This window comes from Cucurbita moschata, unplaced genomic scaffold, assembly GCF_002738365.1.
Source record: "Cucurbita moschata cultivar Rifu unplaced genomic scaffold, Cmos_1.0 Cmo_Scf00007, whole genome shotgun sequence".
Classification (NCBI taxonomy): domain Eukaryota; kingdom Viridiplantae; phylum Streptophyta; class Magnoliopsida; order Cucurbitales; family Cucurbitaceae; genus Cucurbita; species Cucurbita moschata.
Window position 1 is genome coordinate 2,036,041 of NW_019268523.1, and position 25,670 is coordinate 2,061,710.

General features: G+C 38.0%; 6 protein-coding genes across 11 annotated transcripts; 4 read left to right on the top strand and 2 right to left on the bottom strand.

The window, feature by feature from the left end:
• Positions 1–802: 802 nt before the first annotated feature.
• Positions 803–1,639, bottom strand: LOC111445139. The gene has a single exon (XM_023083375.1). The coding sequence runs from the start codon at positions 1,637–1,639 to the stop codon at positions 803–805; it is 837 nt and encodes a 278-aa protein (XP_022939143.1).
• A 2,359-nt stretch (positions 1,640–3,998) lies between these two features.
• On the top strand, positions 3,999–6,554 carry LOC111444841 (elongation factor 1-alpha-like). Its single transcript, XM_023082918.1, has 3 exons — positions 3,999–4,093; positions 4,834–5,322; positions 5,405–6,554. Exons 2-3 carry the CDS (start codon positions 4,861–4,863, stop codon positions 6,290–6,292), a joined length of 1,350 nt encoding a protein of 449 aa, XP_022938686.1. The 5' UTR covers positions 3,999–4,093; positions 4,834–4,860; the 3' UTR covers positions 6,293–6,554.
• A 1,463-nt stretch (positions 6,555–8,017) lies between these two features.
• Positions 8,018–10,567, top strand: LOC111444842 (elongation factor 1-alpha). 2 transcript variants are annotated; one of them, XM_023082919.1, is made up of 3 exons: positions 8,018–8,088; positions 8,530–9,016; positions 9,305–10,567. In XM_023082919.1, the coding sequence occupies exons 2-3, from the start codon at positions 8,555–8,557 to the stop codon at positions 10,190–10,192; spliced, it is 1,350 nt and encodes a 449-aa protein (XP_022938687.1). In that variant the 5' UTR covers positions 8,018–8,088; positions 8,530–8,554; the 3' UTR covers positions 10,193–10,567. The 2 variants fall into 2 exon arrangements, with proteins under 2 accessions (XP_022938687.1, XP_022938688.1); XM_023082920.1 differs by having other exon boundaries at positions 8,021–8,088; positions 8,533–9,016.
• Positions 10,568–11,529: 962 nt separating this feature from the next.
• On the bottom strand, positions 11,530–15,830 carry LOC111445058 (protein MAIN-LIKE 2-like). 3 transcript variants are annotated; one of them, XM_023083268.1, is made up of 6 exons: positions 15,556–15,830; positions 13,753–13,804; positions 13,573–13,651; positions 12,829–13,461; positions 12,512–12,676; positions 11,530–12,423 (listed from the first exon to the last, which is right to left on the bottom strand). In XM_023083268.1, exons 4-6 carry the CDS (start codon positions 13,348–13,350, stop codon positions 11,857–11,859), a joined length of 1,254 nt encoding a protein of 417 aa, XP_022939036.1. In that variant the 5' UTR covers positions 13,351–13,461; positions 13,573–13,651; positions 13,753–13,804; positions 15,556–15,830; the 3' UTR covers positions 11,530–11,856. The 3 variants fall into 3 exon arrangements, with proteins under 3 accessions (XP_022939036.1, XP_022939037.1, XP_022939035.1); XM_023083269.1 differs by lacking the exon at positions 13,753–13,804; XM_023083267.1 differs by having other exon boundaries at positions 13,573–13,804.
• Positions 15,831–16,059: 229 nt separating this feature from the next.
• On the top strand, positions 16,060–21,322 carry LOC111445059 (transcription factor GTE6-like). 3 transcript variants are annotated; one of them, XM_023083271.1, is made up of 10 exons: positions 16,060–16,176; positions 16,301–16,396; positions 17,271–17,390; positions 18,132–18,347; positions 18,464–18,541; positions 19,164–19,388; positions 19,531–19,629; positions 20,517–20,575; positions 20,701–20,851; positions 20,936–21,322. In XM_023083271.1, the coding sequence occupies exons 3-10, from the start codon at positions 17,286–17,288 to the stop codon at positions 21,128–21,130; spliced, it is 1,128 nt and encodes a 375-aa protein (XP_022939039.1). In that variant the 5' UTR covers positions 16,060–16,176; positions 16,301–16,396; positions 17,271–17,285; the 3' UTR covers positions 21,131–21,322. The 3 variants fall into 3 exon arrangements, with proteins under 3 accessions (XP_022939039.1, XP_022939040.1, XP_022939038.1); XM_023083272.1 differs by having other exon boundaries at positions 16,060–16,172; XM_023083270.1 differs by having other exon boundaries at positions 16,060–16,396.
• Positions 21,323–22,577: 1,255 nt separating this feature from the next.
• Positions 22,578–25,157, top strand: LOC111445588. The gene is made up of 4 exons (XM_023084062.1): positions 22,578–22,687; positions 23,360–23,515; positions 23,950–24,240; positions 24,379–25,157. The coding sequence occupies exons 2-4, from the start codon at positions 23,381–23,383 to the stop codon at positions 25,003–25,005; spliced, it is 1,053 nt and encodes a 350-aa protein (XP_022939830.1). The 5' UTR covers positions 22,578–22,687; positions 23,360–23,380; the 3' UTR covers positions 25,006–25,157.
• Positions 25,158–25,670: the final 513 nt, after the last annotated feature.

The following is a 25,670-nucleotide window of genomic DNA, read 5'->3' on the forward strand; positions in this document are numbered from 1 at the left end:
ATTAAAAGAAGAGGAGCCATAACCTTTCTTACTACATTGGCTATGATGGGTACCCTAAACTCTAAACCCTAAGCCGGCCTTAAACTCTAAACCCTAAACCCTACACCTTCAACCCTAAACTCTGAATTTTGTGCTTTGTTTATTATTTTCTTGGTCGAATTATTATGAAGATATTGCTTTATGTTTATTGTTTGGTTCGTAGAATTATTTTAAATGAACATATGTTTCTTGGTTTTTTATTATACAATTTTTAAAAATAATTTTATACTATTTTTTAAAAATATTGCAACCTATTTGTGAACATAACCATACTGTTCGTCAATAAATTGTATTTTATGTTTGTGAAGACAGAATTTTGGAGGATTTAAGGGGATTATATATCGATTATTCATTCTTTAATTATATATTCTCCAACAGTTTTTATAAATAAATTTAAAATAAATGAATAAATGCTTAATAAATTAATATTTTACTTTTTGAATAAATGATCAAACCAATATGGGTAAAAATAATAATAAATATTGCTTTGGGATAAAATAATTCGATAATTTTTAATATTATAATCATAATTATGGCTTAAATATTTTCTTAGCTCATAAGAGTTATTATTGCAATCTTCATCATATAAGAATTCTTTTAAAATATAGAAATTAATATTTTTTTTTCTTAATCATATTTTATTTTAGTTATTGAATATTAATTGATTTTGTTACACAAAAAAGAAATGAATGAAAAAAAAAAGTAAATATAATTTAGGACGATCCTCATGTAAAAAGCATCTCCAAAACCGGCTTTCCACTTTCTAATCCCACGCCACTGGAATGGGCCTCAAGGAACCGTTTACGACGACGTTTTGATCGCTGCTACTACAGCCCATTACCAATGTCCTAAGAACCTTCCACATAACATGAGCCGTCGTCTTCTTTCCACTGCTTCCTCTGCCCACTGTCCTCTCCTCCGATGGCAAGAACATCGCCGGGCGTCTGCTCCGCTGCTGCCTTGTCCTTATCTCACTCAGTTCCATCTCCTTTGGAAGCCTCATGCTACCAAACAGAAACAAGAACCAGCGCGATTTCTTCGGCCACGATTCCATTATCATCGCTCTCTCCGCCGGTAAGTCGTATTTCTCCATTTTCCTGGTTCTCTTCCGCTTGATGCACTCAGGATTCTTCAGCAGTGAAACAGTATGTGGATCGAAGCTTTTAACTCGTCTCGTTGTGCTAGCATAAGCGATTTCACAACCTTTTGCGTCAATTGCAGACGATTTTTTAGCGTCGAACGAGTGTGATTTCGTTCGAAATTGGCAATTCTTTTCGGAAAATTTCTCCGATGCAATTCTCTCTGTGTTTTGTGATTCGCTCGGCTGTTTTTCAGGTATAAATTTCCCGCAGAAAATTATGTCACCGGATCCTGAATAAGTCGAATCAGAAACAGAGTAATTATCGCTGAAAAACTCGAAGAATGTATCTTCGTTGTCAAACGAAGCGCTCCGATCCTGCTTGTCGCAATTTGATTCATCGCTGAAAATTGGAAGGTCGCATAAAGAGAGCGTTTCTTCGGCTTCTTCATCATGCGGATATGGATGATCTTCATTGATGGAAGCATCTTCTCCTCGGTAAGAATCCTTAGCAACTATCATTTCTAAGTTCTGCTAAAATGCAAATTGAAGCCGATTGATGATGATCAACCGTGATGAAAACTAGCAGATCATGAGAGAAAAATTTGAAATCCATAAGTTGAATAGATTTGATTCACGGGGATCTTATAGGCTCAGCCACAAATTGGTAGAGAGACGAAACAGAAAGTGTGGGTAGTTCATTGGTCGTGCGGACTTTCTAGAAGCGCAGACGGAGAAAGGGATTTCAAATTCAGGCGGATTGCAGACCAAGTTCGCCTCATGCGACAATTTAGACGGTAACTTCTTTCTTTTTTTCTTTTCTTTTTTTCCTACCTGATTTTTTAAAATAATTTAATATAAGGATATTCATTAGATTGTAAATTTTTAATCCAAACAACTACTATTACTTTCTAAATATTTAATAAAAATAAAATATTTATTTATTTATTTTCAAATACTCCATTAAAAACTACGTGAAAAATTATTATTTAGTGTGGTTCGATAATAAATATCTAAACTAATAATTATGAAATTAAATATAAATAAAATAAATGTGTGTATATATATTTATATAGTAAGTAAATATTTTATAACAATAAATCGTTCAATTTAATCTATGTAATTTCCTGTGTTCCTTTTTTTTTCTCTCTTTTTCTTCTGGTCGTGTTTGTTGGATGAAAGTCCCACCTCGGCTAATTTAGGAAATGATCATCGATTTATAATCAAGGAATACTCTCTCCATTGCTATGAGACCTTTTGGGGGAATACAAAGCAAAGTCACGATAACTTGAAAATCTAATAGTATTTTTTATTTTTTATTTAAAAACCATACTTTTGATTTTTTTTTAAAAAAATGTTTTTATTGTATTTTTCAATGTCAATTAAAATATATATAAAAAAATTCTTTATTTTCGATTGATTATTTTGAAAAATATGATCCATTTATATTTTAATACATTATTTTTTACGTTAATTTAATATCTAGAATATACATAAACTCACCATATATTTAATGATTTAAATAACTTAAACAATGGAGTAGAAGTGAAATTAAATATTCGATAACGTATTTATTAGTTTAAAAGACTATATTATATATTTTGACGCAAACCAATTTTCAAATTAGATTTGGACTAAAGAAAAAGAATATTAGTCAAATTTCAAAGATTTTAAAGTATTTCTTCCATAGGAAATGGTCTTTTGGGTTAAGGTTGAATTTTTATGGCAAATGAAAGAAATTCAAATCCATCTTTGAATCCTTAAATTTTAATTTTGAACGATGATTTAGTTTAATGGAAATCGACACTTAATAGCTCTAATACTCTCTTACGACACGATCACGTTATCTGTTTAATTTTTAATACTTCTAAGAGTGAGACTATTCTCGCTAATAACATGAGTTGTTTTAGCATATTTCATCACTACTCATATGTTTTATAATAAAATTGTTGTGAATATCAAATTTTAAGGTTGATTTGGAATGAATTTTTAAATACTTAACGTTTTCTCGTATCTCAACAGCTTTCTCACTTTATGTGAGATCCCACAATAGTTGGAGAGGGGAACAAAACAATCCGAGTGTTGAAATCTCTTCATGGTAGATATGTTGTAAAACTGTGAGGCTGATAACGATACGTAACGGACAAAAGTGGACAATATCGACTAGCGGTGGGCTTATACTGTTACAAATGGTATCAAAGTCAGACACGAGGCGGTGTGTCAGTGAAGATGTTGCACTCCTGAGGAGGTGTGGATTGTGAGATCATGAAGCTGAAGACAATATATGACGGGCCAAACATAGACAATATGTTAGCGGCGGACTTGGGTGGTTATATACTTTACATCCTTACATACAATCTCAGAGATATTAACTTAATAAGTTTATGAGTAAAAGTGGACAATATCTGCTAACGGTAGACTTATGCTGTTACAAATGGTATCAGAGCTAGACACGAGACGGTGTGTCAGTGAAGATGTTGCGCTCCTGGAGGAGGTGTGGATTGTGAGATCATGAGGCTGAAGACAATATATGACAGGCCAAACACAGACAATATATATTAACGGCGGACTTGGGTGGTTATACTTTACTTCCTTACCTACCATCTCCGAGATATTAACTTAATAAGTTTACGAGTAAAAATAATATATATATATATATATATTTTTCTTCTCTTTTATTATTAATAATTATTATTTTGTAATTTGAAATTTTTATAAAATTTAATATAATTGAGCACAAGTCAACGAGGCTGCTGGGACCATTTTCTTGCATAGCAAGTTTATGGACGAAGGACAAGAGAGAAATGGGCCCACAATTGGAAACTTAAGATATTTAAAGGGGTAATTTCGTCAACTGAGAATTGAGAGACAGTATATTTAAAGCTCCTCAAGGTTCGAACCCTACTTGCGCCAACAATCTAGCATTACCCATTCACTCTGTTCTCTCTCGCAGTCGCTGCGAGGTTTTAACAGCAGGTCCTTCTTCTTACTCCTGTTCGATTCTTCTTTTCTGTATATTCTTCCACTTCTTTAGATATATTCACCTTGTTATTATCTCTACGTGTGGGTTATGATCCATTTCAATTGAATTAATCTTTGCTTCGATTTCTGAAATCACATGTGGTTCGAGATCTCCAGTTGACTCTTTTTATTCTAATTTTGTCGTTTTTAGTGCTTGTTTTGTGTAATTTCTTCCTCTTGATTCATTGGAATGATGAGAATTCGTAGTAGATGTTATTAATTTACGATCGAAAATTAGATGTTCTTACACAATATTTGGATACTTTTCTCGTTCTGAAATCGCTTTGACCTGATGATGTTTACGTTGCTTATGCACTTGCGTCGTTCCCTCTGATTCTGAGTACGTAACGTATTTGTTTTTGTAATTGATCTTATGGCGGGTGTCCTTGATTTAGAAACACTGGTGCCGATATGTCTTTGAAATCTCTTTTTGATGTTAACGTATGTTCTTAATAATTTAAACTTACGTCTTGCGTAGCTACTAAATGGGATAAGTAATTTCCTCTTCTCCCGCGCTCTTGTTTAAGGATTTAGTCGATGAAGTATGTTTATATTGTTAAAAATATAGGTTTCTGGATCATCCGAGCCATCTATTAAGATGTATGTATTATCTTTAGGTTTCTTCATTATAGAGTGTTATTTGGTTGATTTATATTCGTATCATTATTTCATATCCTGTTTTTATTTTGTAACAGGTTCTTATTTTTTGCTGAGATTCAAGTATGGGTAAGGAGAAGGTTCACATCAACATTGTGGTCATTGGCCACGTCGATTCTGGCAAGTCGACCACCACTGGTCATTTGATCTACAAGCTTGGAGGCATTGACAAGCGTGTTATTGAGAGGTTTGAGAAGGAAGCTGCTGAGATGAACAAGAGATCCTTCAAGTATGCCTGGGTGTTGGACAAGCTCAAGGCTGAACGTGAGCGTGGTATCACAATTGACATTGCCCTGTGGAAGTTCGAGACCACCAAATACTACTGCACTGTTATTGATGCTCCAGGCCATCGTGACTTCATCAAGAACATGATTACTGGAACATCCCAGGCCGACTGTGCTGTTCTTATCATCGACTCTACTACCGGAGGTTTTGAAGCTGGTATTTCGAAGGATGGGCAGACCCGTGAACACGCCCTTCTTGCCTTCACTCTTGGTGTAAGACAAATGATTTGCTGCTGCAACAAGGTAATGTTGTTCATTATAATTTTGTATTCTTCCCGTTCATTTATTATGAGTAACTTTGCTGACTAAGTGTGTTTTGTGACAGATGGATGCCACCACTCCCAAGTACTCCAAATCGAGATACGACGAAATTGTGAAGGAAGTTTCTTCCTACCTCAAGAAGGTTGGCTACAACCCAGACAAAATTCCCTTCGTCCCCATCTCTGGATTTGAGGGTGACAACATGATTGAAAGATCCACCAACCTCGACTGGTACAAGGGCCCAACCCTTCTTGAGGCCCTCGACTTGATCCAGGAGCCCAAGAGACCATCTGACAAGCCCCTTCGCCTTCCACTTCAAGATGTCTACAAGATCGGAGGTATTGGAACTGTACCAGTGGGTCGTGTTGAGACAGGTATTCTGAAACCTGGTATGGTCGTCACCTTTGCCCCCTCTGGACTGACTACTGAGGTAAAGTCTGTTGAGATGCACCATGAAGCTCTCCAAGAAGCCCTCCCTGGTGACAACGTGGGGTTCAACGTGAAGAACGTTGCCGTGAAGGATCTCAAGCGTGGATACGTTGCCTCAAATTCCAAGGATGATCCCGCCAAGGAAGCTGCCAATTTCACTGCCCAAGTTATCATCATGAACCATCCAGGGCAGATTGGAAATGGTTATGCCCCAGTTCTTGATTGCCATACCTCTCATATTGCCGTTAAATTCTCTGAGATTTTGACCAAGATTGACAGGCGATCCGGTAAAGAACTCGAGAAAGAACCCAAGTTCTTGAAAAACGGCGATGCTGGATTTGTTAAGATGATCCCCACCAAGCCCATGGTGGTGGAAACATTCGCCACATATCCACCACTTGGACGATTTGCCGTGAGGGACATGCGTCAAACAGTGGCCGTCGGTGTTATCAAGAGCGTGGAAAAGAAGGATCCAAGCGGTGCCAAGGTCACCAAGTCAGCTGTTAAGAAATCTGGCAAGTGAATGGTGCGGTTAGCTGCTGTAGGCGCCACAGAAGGCAACCATTATCATCTTGTTAATAGTTGCAATCAATTATGTGTCCTGTTTTGTGTCGGTTTCCGTTGTTTTCTCTTTAAATCTCCTCTCCCGTCCTCGTTGAGTGGCCTCTCTCAGAATTGGGTGCTTGACCGTCGGTGGGAAAGTCCATATAATTTGTCTCTATTTTGAATTTCTGGTTTAAATTATACACACATTATTGTAATTCTTATTTAATTACATACGTTTTGTTTTAAGAATTAATTTTAATTGTACTTCATTTTCATTATCCTTGATGACGTGAATAGTATTCTTTGTTTATAAACAATGACGTGGAACTTTTATCTTCCAAACACTTCTCCTCGAACAAAGCATGCCTCCCCTTAATCGATACTCGAGACTCGACTCCAATTTATAAACCCATGATCATTCCCTAAATTAGCCGAGGTAGAACTTTCATCATCCAACACCTCTCCTCAAACAAAGCACGCCTCCCCTAAATCCATAATCATTCTCTAAATTACCCGACGTGAGACTTTCATCATCCAACACCTCCCCTCAAACAAAGCACGCCTCCCCTTAATCGAGGCTCGACTCGACTCCTTTGGAGTCTTAGTCATTTTTTACCGCCTTTGTACCTTCGAGGAGGCTTGACTCCTTTTTTCTTTTTGGAGACATTTGAGGATTTGCCAATCTATTTGCATCTATTGGCACGACTAAGTTTAGGGCATGACTGAGCCTCCTTTCTCTCTCTGGAGTCGTTCAACATTGAGGATTTACCAATCTATTGGCATCCTTTCTCTTTTAGAGTCATTCAACATTTGAGGATTTACCAATCTATTGGCACGACTAAGTTTAGGGTATGACTCTGCACTCGACGTTTGAGAATTTACCCATCTATTGTCCTGACTAAGTTTAGGGCATGAATCTGATACCATTTAGACCAATAAACTTTCCACACTGGTATGATATTGTTCACGTTGAGCATAAGCTTTCATGACTTCGATTTGGGTTTTCCAGGTCTGACTCTGATACCATGTTAAACGAATACAACTTTCCACACTGGTATGATATTGTTCACGTTGAGCATAAGCTCTCATGACTTCGATTTGGGTTTTCAAGGTTGAGCTTTCCAAAAAACCTCAAACGAATAAAGAGAGTATTCTTTGTTCACGAGCATAAGCTCTCATTACTTCGATTTGGGTTTTCCAGGCCTGGGCTTTACAAAAATCCTCAAACTAATAATTGTTTGTAAATACATGATCATTCCCTACAAATGAGAAAGGTGGGACTTCTATCATCAATCATTTGTGAAATAATAATTTTTCAGGTGAAACAATGATTTTTTCACATTAAAAATTAAATTAATCGATTTAATTCATTAGAGTAAAAAAAAAGTTTTATTAAATAAATAATCATAGTTCATTTAAAATTATAAACAAAGTAAAAAAAAATCTATAATTAATAAATAGCAAAATTTTCAAACATCTTGAATACTATAAATAATGCATAAGGTAATATAACTTCAATTAATTAAAAAATAAATAATTTATAAAATAAATGAAAAATACAGTTATAAACCAATATAATTAAAGTGTAACTTTTTAGTTATAATTAATTCGGTGATTAATTAACGAATTTATTTTTCAACTAAAATTTTAAAATTAGGAGGGTATTTTCGTCAACTCATTTTTTAGACCTTCTATATAATAATTCTCAAACCCTATTAGTCTATTTTTTATTCACAGTATCTGGCCGTAAGGGTTTAAGCAGGCTATTTTCAGGTTCAGATTTACACCACATTCTTCTCGATTTCTTTATCCGGTTGATTGTAATTTCGTCTTTCTCGCTCGTGGTTGAATTCTTTCTGTTTATCGATTATATATGGGATGCTTATTATCTTCGTTTGATTTGAGTTTTAGGTTTTTGTTTTCCGATCTTTCCAAATGTGTTATCGCTAGCCTAGATCTGCATTTAATCTCTTCTGACTGATTTGATTGCCATCTTCGTGTTCTTAATTTATTCTCTGATCTGTCTTGTTTCGTGAATAACTTTTTGTAATTAACGAGTGGTGGAAATGTTTCGTGAATGACTTTAGATTTACTTTATGAAGACGTGAAATTCAGAATTTTTTTCATAATTTTTAGTAATGAATTTTTGCCTGCCTGCTCTTCCTTTATGTTATTTTCCTATGCTCATTTTGTATCCAACCTTTTGTTGTTTAGCAGTTCTTTTTCCTAAGATTCAGCCATGGGTAAGGAGAAGGTACACATTAACATTGTGGTCATTGGTCACGTCGACTCTGGAAAGTCGACCACCACTGGCCATTTGATCTACAAGCTTGGAGGCATTGACAAGCGTGTTATTGAGAGGTTTGAGAAGGAAGCTGCTGAGATGAACAAGAGATCCTTTAAGTATGCCTGGGTGTTGGACAAGCTTAAGGCCGAACGTGAGCGTGGTATCACAATCGACATTGCCCTGTGGAAATTCGAGACCACCAAATACTACTGCACTGTTATTGATGCTCCAGGCCATCGTGATTTCATCAAGAACATGATTACTGGTACTTCCCAGGCCGACTGTGCTGTTCTTATCATTGACTCTACTACCGGAGGCTTTGAAGCTGGTATTTCAAAGGATGGGCAGACCCGTGAACACGCTCTTCTTGCCTTTACCCTTGGTGTCAAGCAAATGATTTGCTGCTGCAACAAGGTAATGTTGTTCGTCTTATACTCTTCTAAGCTTATTGTTTTTTTGTGAGATTCCACCTCCCGAGGAGAATGAAACACTATTGTTTTTTTGTGAGATTCCACCTCCCGAAGAGAATGAAACACTGTAAGGGGTGGAAATCTCTCCATAACATACGCATTTTATCGTTTTGTAAATCTTGAGGGAAAACCAAAAGTGAAAGCTCAAAACGCATAAGCTTTCATGTAATTTTGTATTCTTCCCGTCTGTTATGAGTAACTTTTCTGACTCACTTGGTTCTTTTTGTGATAGATGGATTCCACCACCCCCAAGTACTCTAAAGCTAGATACGACGAAATTGTGAAGGAAGTTTCTTCCTACCTCAAGAAGGTTGGCTACAACCCAGACAAAATCCCTTTCGTCCCAATCTCTGGATTTGAGGGTGACAACATGATTGAAAGATCCACCAACCTCGACTGGTACAAGGGCCCAACCCTTCTTGAGGCCCTCGACTTGATTCAAGAGCCCAAGAGACCATCTGACAAGCCCCTTCGCCTTCCACTTCAGGATGTTTACAAGATCGGAGGTATTGGAACTGTGCCAGTGGGTCGTGTTGAGACGGGTGTTCTTAAACCTGGTATGGTCGTGACCTTCGCCCCCTCTGGACTGACAACTGAAGTAAAGTCTGTTGAGATGCACCATGAAGCTCTCCAAGAAGCTCTCCCTGGTGACAATGTGGGGTTCAATGTTAAGAACGTTGCTGTGAAGGATCTCAAACGTGGCTACGTTGCTTCAAATTCCAAGGATGATCCTGCTAAGGAAGCTGCCAATTTCACCTCTCAAGTTATCATCATGAACCACCCAGGTCAAATTGGAAATGGTTATGCCCCAGTTCTTGATTGCCATACCTCTCATATTGCCGTTAAGTTCTCTGAGATCTTGACCAAGATTGACAGGCGGTCTGGTAAAGAGCTTGAGAAAGAGCCCAAGTTCTTGAAGAACGGCGATGCTGGATTTGTTAAGATGGTACCCACCAAGCCCATGGTGGTGGAAACATTCGCCACATATCCACCACTTGGACGGTTTGCGGTGAGGGACATGCGGCAGACTGTGGCTGTTGGTGTCATCAAGGCCGTTGAGAAGAAGGATCCAAGCGGGGCCAAGGTGACCAAGTCTGCGGCCAAGAAATCAGGGAAGTGAATGGTGGTGGGAGTAGGCGTTGGACTTGGCGGTAGTGGAGGCCATCGCCTTCATGATGACTGGATTCTTATTAATAATAATAATAATAATATATCTTCTTCTACCTCTTGGGGTCTGTTCTGTCTGTGTCTCGTCGGACACGTCTTCAAGGTTCCTCCGTCGTCGCTGAGCAGCTTCTCGCAGAATTGGGTGCTTGACCGGCGGTGGCAAGGTCTCCTTTTCTAGCTTTTTATCTTATTTTATTCTGTCTTGCTAAACTACTTTTATTTCAGTTTTGTTTCAATTTAATTTAATCCATAATATGGATGGTTTATGTTTTTTAGTATTTTAATTATTTGAATCTCTTGGTTCAGTTCATTAGATTTGAAATGCAAGAATATTGTTTTTCTAAAAAATCTATCTAGTTCCGAGATAAATCTTATTTTATTTATTGCATGGTGACTTAGTATTTATATTGATTTGTAATCAATCTATGTGTATAAGAAATAATATTTTTCATTGATTGTTTTGAATTGAAATTTATTAAATTTTAATCTAAAGACTATTATATTATGCAATTATAATAATTAAATTTTAATCTAAAGACCGTTAAAAACTAGTAATATTATATAGCATATATACTTGTGAAATATATTTATTTATTATAATTTGTTTTTTACCATTTTTAACGATAACTATATTAACAAAAAGGAAAATTTTAAAATAATAAACGGTGAAAAATTATTTGTAAAGAATCTAATTTCTACGATTATACAGAAATAATAGCATAGATGAAAAAGGAGAAGGGTTCTTCGTCCATGGTTAAGAAATAATTAAATAGATAGTATAGATGGAGGAGAAAGCTTTCTCGTCCATGACTACAAATATAATGAAATAGGTAACATAGATGGAGAAGAGGTAACATAGATGGAGAAGGAGAAAGCTTTTCCGTCCATGGTTACAAAAATAATGAATTAGGTAGGAGAAAGCTTCCCCGTCCATGGTTACAGAAATAATGAAATAGGTAGCAAAGATGGAGAAGGAGAAAGCTTCTCCGTCCATGACTACAGAACTAATAAAATAGCCAGTATAAGATGGAGAAGGAGAAAGCTTCCCCGTGCATGGTTACAGAAATAATAAAATAGGTAGCATAGATAAGAAGGAGAAAGCTTCTCCATGCATGGTTACAAAACTAATGAAATAGGTAGCATAGATGAAGAAGGAGAAAGCTTCTCCATGCATGGTTACAGAAATAATGAAATAGGTAGCATAGATGAAGGAGAAAGCATCTCCGTGCATGGCTACAGAAATAATGAAATAGGCAAGCATAGATGGCTCGCCGACAGGCAACCAACAAAAACAGAAAAATATAACAATGGTTTTTATTGAAACGGAAAGTGAGCCAATGAGTAGAGCTTTGAATCATACAGTGTTGCTTGGAATATTCACTCTGTGCCATATAACGAAGGAAAAATAACACACATTGCTGCTGAGAATTCCTGAAACTTTGCATCAAACAAACATCCATGAAGTCCACTGAATCCCAGCTCCCAAGATCTTGCTTGCAGCCACCATATTCCGATTATATCAACATCAAAGAGAACCCAACAAGTGTGAAATTTGAAATTCCTCAAACACTGCCATTTTGTGGATCTACAATACTTGAAAGAACAACAGAACTTTGGCTAACCTTCCCTCCTGCGTTTCCCGGTTCGTTTTGTACTATCTCCTTCGCTAGGCGAATCGGCATACTTCTCGGTCCAACATTTATGCACCATAGTTTTCACATTACTAAACAACTTACGATCCTCACGATCCATCCCATTCGTGGAGATCGAGTTTACTATCTTCACTACCTCATGCATAGCCTTGATTGTTTGCCTAAATCTAGACTCCCACGACTCGGCCCGTCCAACAAATTTGCGGGTAATCTTTTCATACCATTGCAAATACTCACTTTCATCTACACTAGCAACACCATTTTCGATAAGTTCATAACGGTCCGACCATTCTTTAAGCTCTGATGGCAGTTCCTCCTTGCTATCCATCAAACAAATTTTCCTCTTCCAATCCTCAACGTCCTTTGGAATAGGCTGAGGCAGGCCAAACTGTCTCAGACATCGGTCAGGAAGATGTTTCTCCGCCTTATCAAAACAAATCAACATTGTTCGAGATGCAGACAAGACCAAACTATTCTTGATATCGTCGGGTACAACGGAAAAGTCCATATCCTTGTAGGGAAGCCATTGTACCTGAATAGTACACGAAAAAGTCGAGAAAGTCATACAGCTTGCTATTTTCGAGAAGGGGGAATACTAGAATCATTACAGAGAAACTTACATCAGAGGGTTGAAGAGAATCCAAGGCCTTGCGGTATGTGGGCAAATTTATTCCCATTCTTGAGCCACTTCTATTTTCCGTCCATTTAAGAAGAAACGGGAAACAATTCTCTGGCTCCTTTTTCAATTTGGGTCGCCCAATATTCAAGTGATAATAACTCCAACACTGTTATGCAGGTGAGGAAAAAGTCCAGAGAGGGAGTCAGCATTTTAATGAGAACACAACATTTGCAGAGATGCAATACAACCGTAGTTGCATCGACTCTAAGCGACCGACATTCTCCGACACTAAAAGAAAAGAGCAACGAGCTTACATGCCTGCAGAAGCGTTAGAGAACCACTAATAGTGCGCTGTGATTTAAGAGAAGCATTGCCTAATGCTCTATACAAGAAAGCCAAAGCAGCAGCACCCCAAGCATACTTTCCAGCTTCATCAAAATCCTTGAATAATGAAAGGTACATGACACTAACTTTGTTCCCACTTGTTGAGGCAAATATCGTACTCCCTAACAAGTATAAGAGGTATGCACGAGTAGAATACTCTATTTGTTCGATACTCGCATCTTCGTGACATTCAGAGAAAACCTCCTTCAACCAAGTAAGCTTCACAGCACCCTTGAAATCTATGGGTGCTTTCCCAAGTAAATTTTCACAAAGTGACTTGGGATCGACATCCACATCTGTAACAGGTTTTCCGTCGATTGATAGCCCAAGTAGAAGCGCAACATCTTCGAGTGTTATGGTCATTTCTCCGACCGAAAAATGGAACGTGTTTGTTTCCTTTCTCCATCTCTCCACCAGTGCTGAGATGAGCGCACAGTCGAGGGTTACTGCTGGCATCAATCTCAAGTACCCAAATCCAGCCTTTTCAACTAGCTCGATTTGTTTTCCTGTAAGCTTCCATCTCTCGAGAATGGAAGTATGCTCTAAACATCTAAGCACACCCCTTTCCTGCCATTTTTTTTAAATATACAACAGTAAGAATATATCTCAACCTCTGTAAATTTACTAAATGGAAACAATAGCACTGATCAAAGCTCCAACAAGACTACAATCCATTACCTTTCCGTCCCAAATGTCTGACGATATGTGATTATCTTGCTCTTTGAGTATTAAGGGATCATCTGGTCCAGGAGTTGCACTGGAGTCCATTCTCTTACTTAAAGATTGTAAAAAGAAAAAAAAGAAAACTCGACGAAACAGGGTATACGCCAAACTTAAGCGTCAGCTATAAAAGAACACCTCACATAGTCATTGGCCAATGCAAAACAAGATCATTCCACAGATTGATTGCCTGAATTAGAAAGAAAATAACTTCATTGAAGAAAAATCCTTAAGATTGAATTTCAAATTCTCCAACCAGCTGGAGCATTAAGGTTTAAGTTAAACACAACAACAAGATGACCCGAAAGAAAAAACATGGTGGGACATGTAAATGGTGAGCGGGTGGAAGCATTGGTTCAAAATTTAAATGCTTCAACATAAACAGTGAATGTGCTACGAGCATAAAACCTAGATCTCAATCAAATTTTCCAATGCCTATTGGGATGGGGAGGAGGAAGACTTGTCCCACATTATGAAATGAGGTTCAAGATGTTTTCTTTCTCCCAGTAATTAAATACACGAGACGAGACTATGGAGTAAACTCATTTAGAACACAATTTTGGCTGGTCAAAAAGCAAATAACAGCTGAAATTTGAACCTTGACAAACCAAATAAGCAGAAAATTCATTTTCTTGACAACAGAATCAGAAAATTAAGTTTCCTTGTGATCTCCATTAAGCGTTAGCTTAGGTCATACAAACAAGAAAAATAAAATCATTCTTGGTTTAATACAAAAATGGAGGTCTCAATACTCAAGCGCAAGCCAATATGAAATTTAAAATCTTGCTGGAGAGAAACCAACTGGGCTCACTAATTTCAGAATAACATTGGGGAATGAAACAGAAACCATAAAATTACAGCAAGAAAGAAAAAATAGGGAAGAAGGAAGAGCCAATGTAAGAATTACGGAGAAGTTGGGGAGTGATGGAGTTGGAGTACTAGAGAGGGCTTTCTGCTGCTGCAACTGTCTTAATTTTTGTTCTCTACTTCAACTTTGGTTCTTTGATGCAATGCTAGTGTACTCTTAGATCTCTTAGTCGAAGATATACGTCTAAACTAATTGATTTCTTGGTCAAAATTTACTAAATGTTCTACACAATTTTCAACAATATATAGAAAAATTGATAGATGGGATAAATTTGGCTCGTCTTTTTTTTTTTTTTCTATATACGTTTAGTAAAACAACGCTGCTTCACCAATTGCTCTCAAATGACCATAGCTGAAACAAAGAACAACAATTTCGGCAATTGCAGAAGCAAATGGCCTTCTTCGTTTTCTCAATCCCATCACTACCAGCTTTCCTTAAGTGATCGAATCTTCCTTCTTTTTTTCTTGCTGCAATTTTATGGTTTCTCCCTCATTCCCCAGTGTTCTTTTGGAATTTTTGAGCCTAATTGGTTTCTTTCCAACGAGATGTTTAATGATGGATTGAATTGCATTCAGAGTATATTGAGATCTTCATTCTTGGGGAAGGAAACAGGTGGATCCAACGGGCAATTGTGAACTTAATCTTAGTGTTCTTTTTTTTTTTTCAACTTAATGGGGATAGTACACAGGTTGAGTTGTAGGGATTTTTTGGACCCGGACATAACCCAATAGGGTTAGTATCCCAAACCAATCCTTCTATTTTCAGGTTGGGTTGGGCAGGTTGTCGGTTGTTCAGTAGTTGAAATAGTTTAATTTTCAACCATTTCTTTGACTGACCATCATATTATTCAATATTTAAAAACTAAATCAAATGAACACAGATAGTGTTGCAGGTGAACAACTACGTGTCACGGAGCATTGCAAATGAGTAAAATTAAGTAGGGCCATTCAAAACACTGTTAGCAATTGGTCGATTGATTTAGGCAAGTAAGTAAAATTAAAAAGGAAATTCAGTTTCAAAACAGATTACTACGGAAATTTCTAGTGTGCTCGAACGTTTGAATAAATAAATACCTGGAGAATGGAATTACGAAGCACAGAGTTAACACAATTGCCGGAGGGGGCTGCTGTGGTAGTCGCTGGAGGGAAATCGGGGTTTTTTTTCTTCCGGTTGACTGGTTAAATCACAGTAAAAGAACTCGAAATGTAACCGGCGGCGAGCGGAGGCGCGATTAAACGAAGATCGGCGAACCACTGAGGGGAACTTCGACGGACGGTAGTGTACACTCGACACGATGAACAACGAAATGGAAGGAGAATGCTCGACCTCGACGAACAGCTGAACGCAGCTGAAATGTGTGGGAGGGAAAGGACAAAACCCTAAAAAGTATATATATTCAAACCCGGTTCGTTACCGGTTGAACCGAACCTTTATTCCATTGAACCCGCAAACCAAGCTGAACCGGTCAGTATTGACATTTTTCCAATATTTGAAACTAGAATGTTATTTTTCCAGAATTTAATTTTGAAAAAATATGGGGAGTAACTTTTGTAATTTAGCAAGGTTTACTCATCCGATAAAAAAAAGTAGAAAATGACCAAATTGCCCCTTCCGATCCAGCGTCCGGTTATTGAGAGTTAACAGACGGTTCAAACACCGAGCACGGCGGCGTCATCATCTTCCTCCTTCCGTGGGTCTCTCTCAAACCTTTACCCCTTCCTCTGTTTTGGAGCTTAAAAAACGTCGTTATTCCATGCTTTATTGAATACTAATGACATGACTTCCAAATCTCTTTGTTCTTACCAACGGAGCTCTCAGGATTATTGGATACCGGGAAAGCTGGGATCAAAACATGTGGAACGTGATGCGTTTTAGACTATCTTGGTTTGTAAATGAAAGGACGTCCATCGGAAGGTTTTGTTCTTGTTCTGGTTAATTAGCTTCATATTTTTAGCCATTAATTACATAGAAGTAGAGTAGCCATTGAAGAACGCTTAGTGGTGCTACGGGATTGCGATTTGGAAATCCAGTTTGTTCTTTGATTTATAATCAGCTGCATCATCCCGTTTCATAGATTGAATGCTTTTCCTGCTTGATTTCATATTTATAGTTTGTGATGCTTCGTATTCATCTGCCTCATTCATTCATTGTCTGTATGAGATTTAAAAAAGTGGATCTAGGGCTCTTTGTGCAGCGAGGGCTCCTTGTGATATCTGTATAGAAACCTATATTGATAAATAATCTAGTTTAGAAGTCCTAATTTGTTGATCTTATTACTCATAACATACACAATTTTTCATTCTTCTAGTAGCGCTACTGTGATACCTAATGAGTCATAGCCGACAATATCTATTAGCGGTGGGCTTGGACTGTTATAAATGGTATCAAAGCCAGACACTGAGCGGTGTGCCAGCGAAGACGCTGGGCCTCCCTCAAAGAGGGTGGATTGTGAGATTCCACATCGGTTGGAGAGGGGAACGAAACATTCCTTATAAAGGTGTAGAAACCTCTCCCCAGTGACGCATTTTGAAATTGTGAGGCTGACGGCGATACGTAACGGGCCAAAGTGGACAATATTTGCTAGCGGTGGGTTTGGCTGTTACACTTAATGTTTCACAAAAGAAGTTTGCCTCACTTTATTTTATTTTTTGGGTTTGAATCTTAAAGAAATACTATGTTTCAAGGCATTTCACACCTTAAAGAACATCGTTCATCTTCTTTTTGATTCTTTGGCACTTTCCGAAGTAGCATTTGTGCTGCATAGTTTTCACCAAATGTTGCTGTACAGAATCAGATAGATCCTATGGATGCAGCAGATGCCAGAAACTTTGTTGTAGGAGACACTTTTCGTGAAGAAGTGGATGGCGTTAGGCATCAAGTCGATGAGATATTTCTGAAGGTCGACAGGGTAAAACACTGATATATTGTAACCTCATTGTTTTGCAGTTATTTTTCCTTTTTATAGGTCTGTTTCACATTTGTTATTTGGGGCATATCGTTGTCTTGACAGACCTAGTACTCTTGAGCTCGGTGAAGGGTGACTGTGAATATACATAAATAGATGAAATCCGGGGAAAATAGTTTCGCTAGGTTTTACTTGATTGGAGCTCCTCTCTCTATAGTGCTCCCTTTTGTGGGCTTGGATTTTGGTTTGCTAATGAAAGTTGGTGTGTGAGATCCTACATCGGTTGGAGAGGGGAACGAAGCATTCTTTATAAGGGTGCAGAAACCTCTCCTTAGCAGACGCGTTTTAAAAACCTTGAGCGGAAGCTCAAAAGGAAGAACTCAAAGAAGACACTATTGGTTAGCAGTAGGCTTGGGCTGTTACAGTATGACAGCCTACATAATTGGACACATGACAGGTGAAGGGATAGGAACAATTAAGTCGAGGAACACTCATCATGTCATTAAAATTTACTCGACATATGAGCAGATATCATCGTCTCATAGACTCGGTCTCTCTAGTCATTTCATTGTTCAAAGTCAGAGGAGTCATTTTGCATTTCAAACTAGGAATGTCAAATATAATCACTTCACTTCCCCAAACTATAAGGATTAAATAGTATCCTTCCACAAACAAAAACTACTTTTCTCATCAAATTGTTTGTTCAAATCTGAGCTTCTTTTTTTTTTTTTTCTATCCTTGCAGCTCGAGCAAAGCGCGAGTGAGATAGAACAGTTCTATTTGACATTGAAAAAAAAGCAGCCAAATGGTAGTAAAGGTAGCTCTATTGTAAAGGATAAATATAAGGAAAGACATGTTCCAAGTATTAAGAAGCAGCAGCAAGATGCAGCTCGCAGAGAAGCTGTAGCTGCAAAGAGAATGCAAGAACTCATGCGGCAGTTTGGGACAATATTGCGTCAGGTTACCAACTCACTGGTGTTTTCTTCAATTCTGTTGCTAATTTTTCGTGTGCTTTCCTATTTGCATGCCATCTCATGGTCAGGTGCCTTTCTTTATATTTCTGCATTGACTTTCAGATATCACAGCATAAGTGGGCCTGGCCGTTTATGAAGCCAGTGGACGTCGAAGGTCTCGGATTGCATGACTATTATGAGGTGTGGTCTATATCCATATCCAAATATGAATATTGAATGTTGTATATATAAATTTTGAGCTGGGAACTAGAATATACAACTTTTGCATATGATCAAGCCAGAGTTGAACCCGCCTTTGGAGATGGGGGTTGAACTTGCTTAGCCAGTCGGAAAGCTAGTTGAAGCTTTGGACGGAGTGGGACCTACTTCTTAGGGCAGGAGTGAAGACCGACTCTCTACCTCTTCTTGGACACCCCCAACACACACAACATTCTTGATATTGTTGACACTATTGTAGATCTTTCTTCCAAGTCAGTCGGGACTACCCGCTGAGTTTAAGCACTATTATAGACATGTCTTAAAATGAAGTTCTTGAGAGTAATCGTCTAGAGGAGGCTCATCTTTCATGCTTGCATCACTTTTTTTGTTTGTGTTTCTCCAACCAGTTTGTCTAGATTGCTAGTTTCACGCATATGTCTCACAGGTGCGAGTGCGAATATTCAATATGCATACACTTACCTAAAAAACGCTTAAAAGACACGAGCGTGATTAATAAGGTAGCGGCGTGGTAATATTTTAGCATCTCTTGTTAAGCACTCAGGTTTTGTAATCCTTCATGTAACACATGTACTGTATTTTTTAGGTGATTGACAAGCCAATGGACTTCAGTACAATTAAAAATCAGATGGAGGCTAAGGATAGCACTGGATATAAGAATGTGAGAGAGATATGTTCTGATGTGAGATTAGTCTTCAAGAATGCAATGAAATATAACGATGAGATAAGCGATGTTCACGTGATGGCCAAGACTTTGCTCGCTAAGTTTGAGGAGAAATGGCTTCAACTTCTGCCTAAAGTCACTGAAGAGGTAAATTGTTAGTTTTGAGAACAGTTCTTGAATGAATCAATACTCTTTAATCAATTCATGCTGCCTGGGAGTTCTAATATCATTTGGTTGAAAGAAATGTTTAAAATTTGGTTGAAGTTCTTAAAAATACCTCAGCTTCCAGGAAAAGAGACGAGAAGAGGAGGAAGCAGAAGCGCTGTTGAACGTGCAGCTTGCTCACGAGGCTGCTCGAGCAAAAATGGCTAGGGACATAAGTAACGAGGTTTGCTGTTCATCTTTTTCTAAGGATCTAGCTATCTTGAGAATGCTTGTCTGTAGATGGCCTACTTCCTTTTGATTTTCTACGTATCATGAACATTGAATACGGAAATACTTCATTTAAACATTTTCATAAATCATAGACTTCACTTTAAAACATTGTTATGGACTTGCGTGTTTGAAAAGACCTTTAAAACAACACAACGAAAGACTAAATAAAAATAAATAAACATTTAAATTAAAACATCATATTCTAGCCTAAGTCTAAGAAAATAATTGCAACTACCCTATGCACGTGTCATAGTCTCGAATTGTGATGTCGTTCGTATAGGGATGTCTTGCCTTTGTCTAAAATAGAAGTAGCACGTGGCTTGAGTATTTTAAGACTTACCTAGTATGTGACCCCACTATTGGGGTTAGATAAAATAATTGCAACTACCCTATGCACGTGTCATAGTCTCGAATTGTGATGTCGTTCGTATAGGGATGTCTTGCCTTTGTCTAAAATAGAAGTAGCACGTGGCTTGAGTATTTTAAGACTTACCCAGTAAGTGACCCCACTATTGGGGTTAGATGCAAACACACTCAATCATGAGTGGGACCTATCATATCAGTCTATATTCCTTAGGCGGCTATCCTAAACGGGCTAATTGGATGCATATTTACTATTCTACACAGTTCACACATGCGAGTATGGATCCACCAGTCGGTTCGCACACCTCTTGGGCCCCTTTCTTGTCAGTCAACTCTAATTTACAAAGGGAACGTCGTTTCCCGCAACCATTTCTCGCTGGAATTCTTAGACTGCCTGCGCTGTAATTTTTTTGTTTTTGTACACCTTATATGGAAACACATTAGACGATTTACATATAGGTAGTGAATTTTTTTCAGATTTATGAGGTCGATTCAAAACTCGAAGAGCTTCGAGAACTGGTCATGCAGAACTGCAGGTTTATTCTAACTTTTGTTATTTCAAATTTCAGCATTCGAAACTGGGGTTGATTTGCTTGTGACATTAGAAAATGACTTGCACTCCATATATGAACTGTACTAATACCATCATTGTGTGGTTCAGAAAAATATCAACTGAAGAAAAGAGAGAGCTTGGAGCAGCCCTCACCAAATTGTCTCCAGAAGATCTCAGCAAAGCGTTGGAGATTGTAGCTGAAAATAACCCAAGTTTTCAGGCTACAGCTGAGGAGGTGGATCTCGACATCGATGCACAGGTACCTCCCTCCACCCCCTCCCCCTGCGTCGCTTCGTACTCGTCTATGACAATGATTAATGGAGTTTATTGCTGCATCATATAGAGTGAATCTACCTTGTGGAGGTTAAAGTTCTTTGTTAAAGATGCCCTTGAAGTTGACGCTAAGAGCTCGGCGAGCACCGGTGGTGGCAACAACCCCCCGAACCGTACAAACAGCAATAACATCAACGGTAACAACAAAAGAAAGAAAGAGATTTGTGATGCTATAGCCAAAACATCCAAGAAAAAAACTAAATAGCCACTCTTCTTGAGAATGATACCAAATTTTCACCTCTAAAGCTGAAGCATTGCTGCTTTTTTTGTTCTCATGTCTGTAGATACTTAGATCTTGGATCTTAGTCGCTTTTAGTTTGCTTGTTTCTGAAGTGATCAGTGTGAATAAGATTAGTAACAAGCTAGCCCATAAAATGTCATGGTCTTTCTCCTGTAATTATCCTTTTACAGTTTGTCTCGTGTCGAAAGGGCTTACTCGCCGTTCGCTTGCAAAATTGAGCTTTTCCTGTAATTATCCTTTTACAGTTTGTCTCATGTCGAAAGGGCTTACTCGCCGTTCGCTTGCAAAATTGAGCTTTTCCTGTAATTATCCTTTTACAGTTTGTCTCATGTCGAAAGGGCTTACTCGCCGTTGGCTTGCAAAATCGAGCTTTTCCTGTAATTATCCTTTTACAGTTTGTCTCGTGTCGAAAGGGCTTACTTGCCGTTCGCTTGCAAAATCGAGCTTTTCCTACATAGGAATCCTTGGTGTAGTCATAGCATTGCAGTGTAGTGTTTGTAATGCCTTATTGTTTCCATTGGTCGTATGTATTTTGATAGCAGAAATAAAGGCTTTTTGTTGTAAGTGGTATCAATAGAATCTTCCGTTTTCGTGGTTAAACAAAGAAGGTGCGGGTCTCAGAGAGGTAGTCATAGTAGAGATTTATGGTAAAACTCTGTTAGATTAGCAATGTGCGAATGATGCTAGACGAATAGATGAATATTTTACGGGGAACCTTCTGCAATCGAATGACGGTAATGATCCTTCCTCTACTGAAGTATATAACGACATTTTGCTTTGGTGTTCTCGGTTTGGATTTATGGCTCCTTATTCCATTGTGTGATTTCTGTTGTTTCTTCGTATCATTTTTTTTTAATCTTAGAATTTTGTGTTTGTTCATGTATGCATTTACTGCTCTTTTAATTTAAAATTTTATTTATCTCATGGTATCATTCGATATCAAATTTAAATTTATAAAAAAAAATTAAAAAAATTAATCTCAAACTCATTACAATAAGGCCAATTTTTAAAAAATAGTATATTATGAATTTATTATTATTATTATTATTATTTTGTAAGTTCCTATTAAATATAAAATTCAAGAAATAATAGGAAAGTAAAAAATAATTAATAAATTAAAAATGAAAGGGCTAAGGTGTGAAAATAATTAATAATTAATAAATGAAAATCAGAGTAAAAGAACGTGAAGCGCGTGGCGCGTGGGCCCACAATCAGCCAACCGCCAAGTCCATTTTGGCAGGAAGAGGAAACCAAAGCGTTGACCAGGATTAGGTCGCCCGCCGTACGGCCCCTTCCAGAAATTTCGCCGTTAAATTACAGTATTTTCCATTCAACTATCGACAACTCCAACAAAGGCGTGTGTGTTGCACGGTGTCGTTTCATCTGGAAAAGAAAAATAAAATAAAATAAAATCAAACAACGAAGCATCTCCTTTTTTTACTCTAGTCTTTGCCGTCACCTACCCTCCTCTCCATAATTCCTTCTCCGAGCATCTCCGCTTCTCTTCTCTCAGATCTCCAGGTATGATTCTGCATTCTTTTTATTTGATTTGATTTGATTTGATTTGTTTTCCGATCCGACTTTGCGCTGCGTTTATACTTTCGTTTTCTCGTTTTCTGTTGAAGTTTTATCGAGTTTTTGTGCGACCTGACTTGTTTGACGTACATGCGCTTTTACGAGCTCAATCCGTTCGGATTGTTCTGGATTGTGCGTTTTAGTTTTGTATTATGTGATCCGTTAGCTAAGGATTCAGTTCTGAGTTGATTATTTTGGAATTGTTTTACTAATAGCCTTAGTTCGATGATCATTTTTATCCGTTTGATCAAGTTGCGAAAGTTGACATAATTAGCAACCGGATTTTTTTTCTTCTTGTTTTGTAAATTTGACTTCGATTATGTTTGCCGTTTCTTTAATTACTTACAAATCCTTGTTTACAAGTACCTGCATGACTTCTCCTGATTGTTGGAGTGATTATAGTAATTTGGACCTCCAGATGATATAGGAAATTCTTTGGTCAATTTTTTCTGGGTGAAAATTGGCTTTAAGCATTCGTGTGGGTTTTGGGGCTTTTATGGCTGAGTTTGAAAAGAAAAACCTTCATGCTATGGATGTTGTTTCTTTGTGTACTCTTCTTTTATATATGTACAGATTCTACCACAAAAACCTTATGAGGACCTTTCCATTTTTTTGTAGGTTAAGTTATTCAAGGTATAAATGGATAATTTCCCTGGAGGCTTTGCAGAGGACTCTACAACTTTTAATCAGGATATTCAAAGATGTCCATTCTTAAGGAATATTAATGAACCGACAGATTTCTCATTTTCCTCGTCCATGGCATTCCCAGTGCCTGTAAGTATCTTCTTTCTCTGAATTTATATTTGAATATACTTGTTTCATGATTTCATCAAAGATATCAAACGAAAATATAAATCTACCCGTTTGTTTTATAAATTACAGCATTGATCAATGTATCAACTATGGAAACCACATAGAAAATCGGATATGTATCAGTATTTCACTAACATTATATTTCAACGTAGTAGGAATGAAATACATGTCAAAAGTTATCTGTACATCTTGATACCAAATAGAATAAAGTTCACTTTGTTGCTTTGTTACGTTCCTCTGTTAACTATCCTCTTATTGCATTGTTTACTATTACCAATAAGCTATAGAGTTCCAAGTGTTATAGTTAGTTCTTACCTTACAATCTTCAATATAGGCTGTTGTTACGTTTTTCTGATTTATAATTAATTTAATAGCTGCTTCTACTCCCCTTATAGGTACGTGGAGCTAAAGGGCCAATTTTTGTAGATGCTCCCAATTTTGACATGGCATATAGGCTTTTCCATGGTCGAGATGGAGTGGTTCCACTTTCTGGAAGATCTACGCATCCAGAGTGTGTAGAACTCAAACCAGCCCCATCACAGTTCAATCCTTTAGCTGCAAAGGCTGCCACTATTAGCCTCTCATCCTTCGGACCTGGAGGGCCCTTCAGCTTTGATTCATTTTCAGAGAAGTGGAAAAATCAGAAGAAGAAATTTGAGTCATCCAAGAAAGAGTCTTCTTCGCAGGTGATCCATTGTTAATCATCTATGGCTTATAACCATTGTGTACTTTTTCTGCTAGGTGAAGAATGATAAATTTCATATGCTAACAATCTAGGATGAATGCAATCTGTCCTCATGAATTATCATTATGTTCATTTTCAGGGTAGAAATTCACAGCATGAAGCAGTGGGTAATGAGTGGCTACAAATGGGGAACTGCCCAATTGCAAAGTCATACCGTGCTGTTAGCAATGTCATACCGCTTGTTGCAAAAGCTCTTCAGCCCCCACCAGGCATGAAATTTAGATGCCCACCAGCAGTAGTTGCAGCAAGAGCAGCTTTAGCAAAGACTGCATTCGCAAAGAATCTCCGCCCCCAACCGTTACCAGCAAAAGTACTCGCAATCGGTCTACTCGGCATGGCAGCAAATGTACCATTAGGAATATGGAGAGAACACACAGAAAAATTCTCACCCTCTTGGTTTGCTGCTGTTCATGCAGCTGTTCCATTTATAGCTATGCTTAGGAAATCTATCTTAATGCCCAAGTCAGCCATGGCATTTACAATTGCAGCATCAGTTTTAGGACAGGTCATCGGCTCGAGGGCCGAGCGACTCCGAGTCAAGGCAGTGGCTTCAAAAAAACTAACCCTCCAAGATTCTCTAGCCGAATCCACGCTTTTGTCAGTGGTTACCATGAAGAATGGCCATTGTGGTGACATAGAGAGCTGGAGTCCAGCCACCAGTCTTCAAGTAGCAGGGCCACCTTCACCAACCAACGTGCCCTGCTGATCTCTTCTTCACCATTTATTGTGAGTTTTCTGCACTGTATCCTAATGAGTGTAATTCTTCAATTATATTATACCAGTTTGTTCATTTATTTGGCATCATTTTGACTATTCAAAATATCAAATGATGAAATAAAACGTCTCTCTCTCTCTCTCTTTCTCTGTGAATCAAGTCTTGGTGGGAATGTGGTGTTCAATTTTGCTCTGCTAAAAGCCATGGAGGAGGGTTTTTCATGAACCCTTTCCAAGTGGAGATTGCTGCTATTTGTAATCGCTAATTGACTTGGGACATAGATCGATGCGGATTGAGACGGCAGCTAAAGTTCAGGCCTTTGTTACACCTGTGAAGACGTCATCGTCTTGATTGTAACTGAGCATGTGCCTTTTGGCGTGCTTTGGCGTCTGTTACGCCTGTAAAGACGTCATCGTCTTGATCGTAGCTGAGCATGCGCCTTTTGGCGTGCTTTGGCATCTGTTACGCCTATGAAGACGTCATCGTCTCAATCGTAGCTGAGTATGCGCCTTTTGGCGTGCTTTGACATATGCGTGCTCTTGATATCGCCTTGTGGGCTCCCCATTAGACTTATCTTGAAACACGAACTGTTGCTATCCGTAATCGGCATAATAGGTGAATTTAATTCCAATATTTTAAAATAGGTGAATTTTATT

Excerpts from the sequence above, each read along its gene's own strand:
- LOC111445139 (XM_023083375.1), bottom strand. The coding sequence starts at position 1,639 with ATGATAGTTGCTAAGGATTCTTACCGAGGAGAAGATGCTTCCATCAAT.
- LOC111444841 (XM_023082918.1), top strand. The coding sequence starts at position 4,861 with ATGGGTAAGGAGAAGGTTCACATCAACATTGTGGTCATTGGCCACGTC. Across the intron at positions 5,323-5,404 it reads TGATTTGCTGCTGCAACAAG|ATGGATGCCACCACTCCCAA; the intron begins GTAATGTTGTTC and ends GTTTTGTGACAG.
- LOC111444842 (XM_023082919.1), top strand. The coding sequence starts at position 8,555 with ATGGGTAAGGAGAAGGTACACATTAACATTGTGGTCATTGGTCACGTC. Across the intron at positions 9,017-9,304 it reads TGATTTGCTGCTGCAACAAG|ATGGATTCCACCACCCCCAA; the intron begins GTAATGTTGTTC and ends TTTTTGTGATAG.
- LOC111445058 (XM_023083267.1), bottom strand. The coding sequence starts at position 13,662 with ATGGACTCCAGTGCAACTCCTGGACCAGATGATCCCTTAATACTCAAA. Across the intron at positions 13,462-13,572 it reads CAGACATTTGGGACGGAAAG|GAAAGGGGTGTGCTTAGATG; the intron begins GTAATGGATTGT and ends AAAAAATGGCAG. Across the intron at positions 12,677-12,828 it reads GTTCTCTAACGCTTCTGCAG|TGTTGGAGTTATTATCACTT; the intron begins GCATGTAAGCTC and ends CCTGCATAACAG.
- LOC111445059 (XM_023083270.1), top strand. The coding sequence starts at position 17,286 with ATGGATGCAGCAGATGCCAGAAACTTTGTTGTAGGAGACACTTTTCGT. Across the intron at positions 18,542-19,163 it reads GATTGCATGACTATTATGAG|GTGATTGACAAGCCAATGGA; the intron begins GTGTGGTCTATA and ends TGTATTTTTTAG. Across the intron at positions 19,389-19,530 it reads TGCCTAAAGTCACTGAAGAG|GAAAAGAGACGAGAAGAGGA; the intron begins GTAAATTGTTAG and ends CTCAGCTTCCAG.
- LOC111445588 (XM_023084062.1), top strand. The coding sequence starts at position 23,381 with ATGGATAATTTCCCTGGAGGCTTTGCAGAGGACTCTACAACTTTTAAT. Across the intron at positions 23,516-23,949 it reads CCATGGCATTCCCAGTGCCT|GTACGTGGAGCTAAAGGGCC; the intron begins GTAAGTATCTTC and ends CTCCCCTTATAG. Across the intron at positions 24,241-24,378 it reads AGAAAGAGTCTTCTTCGCAG|GGTAGAAATTCACAGCATGA; the intron begins GTGATCCATTGT and ends GTTCATTTTCAG.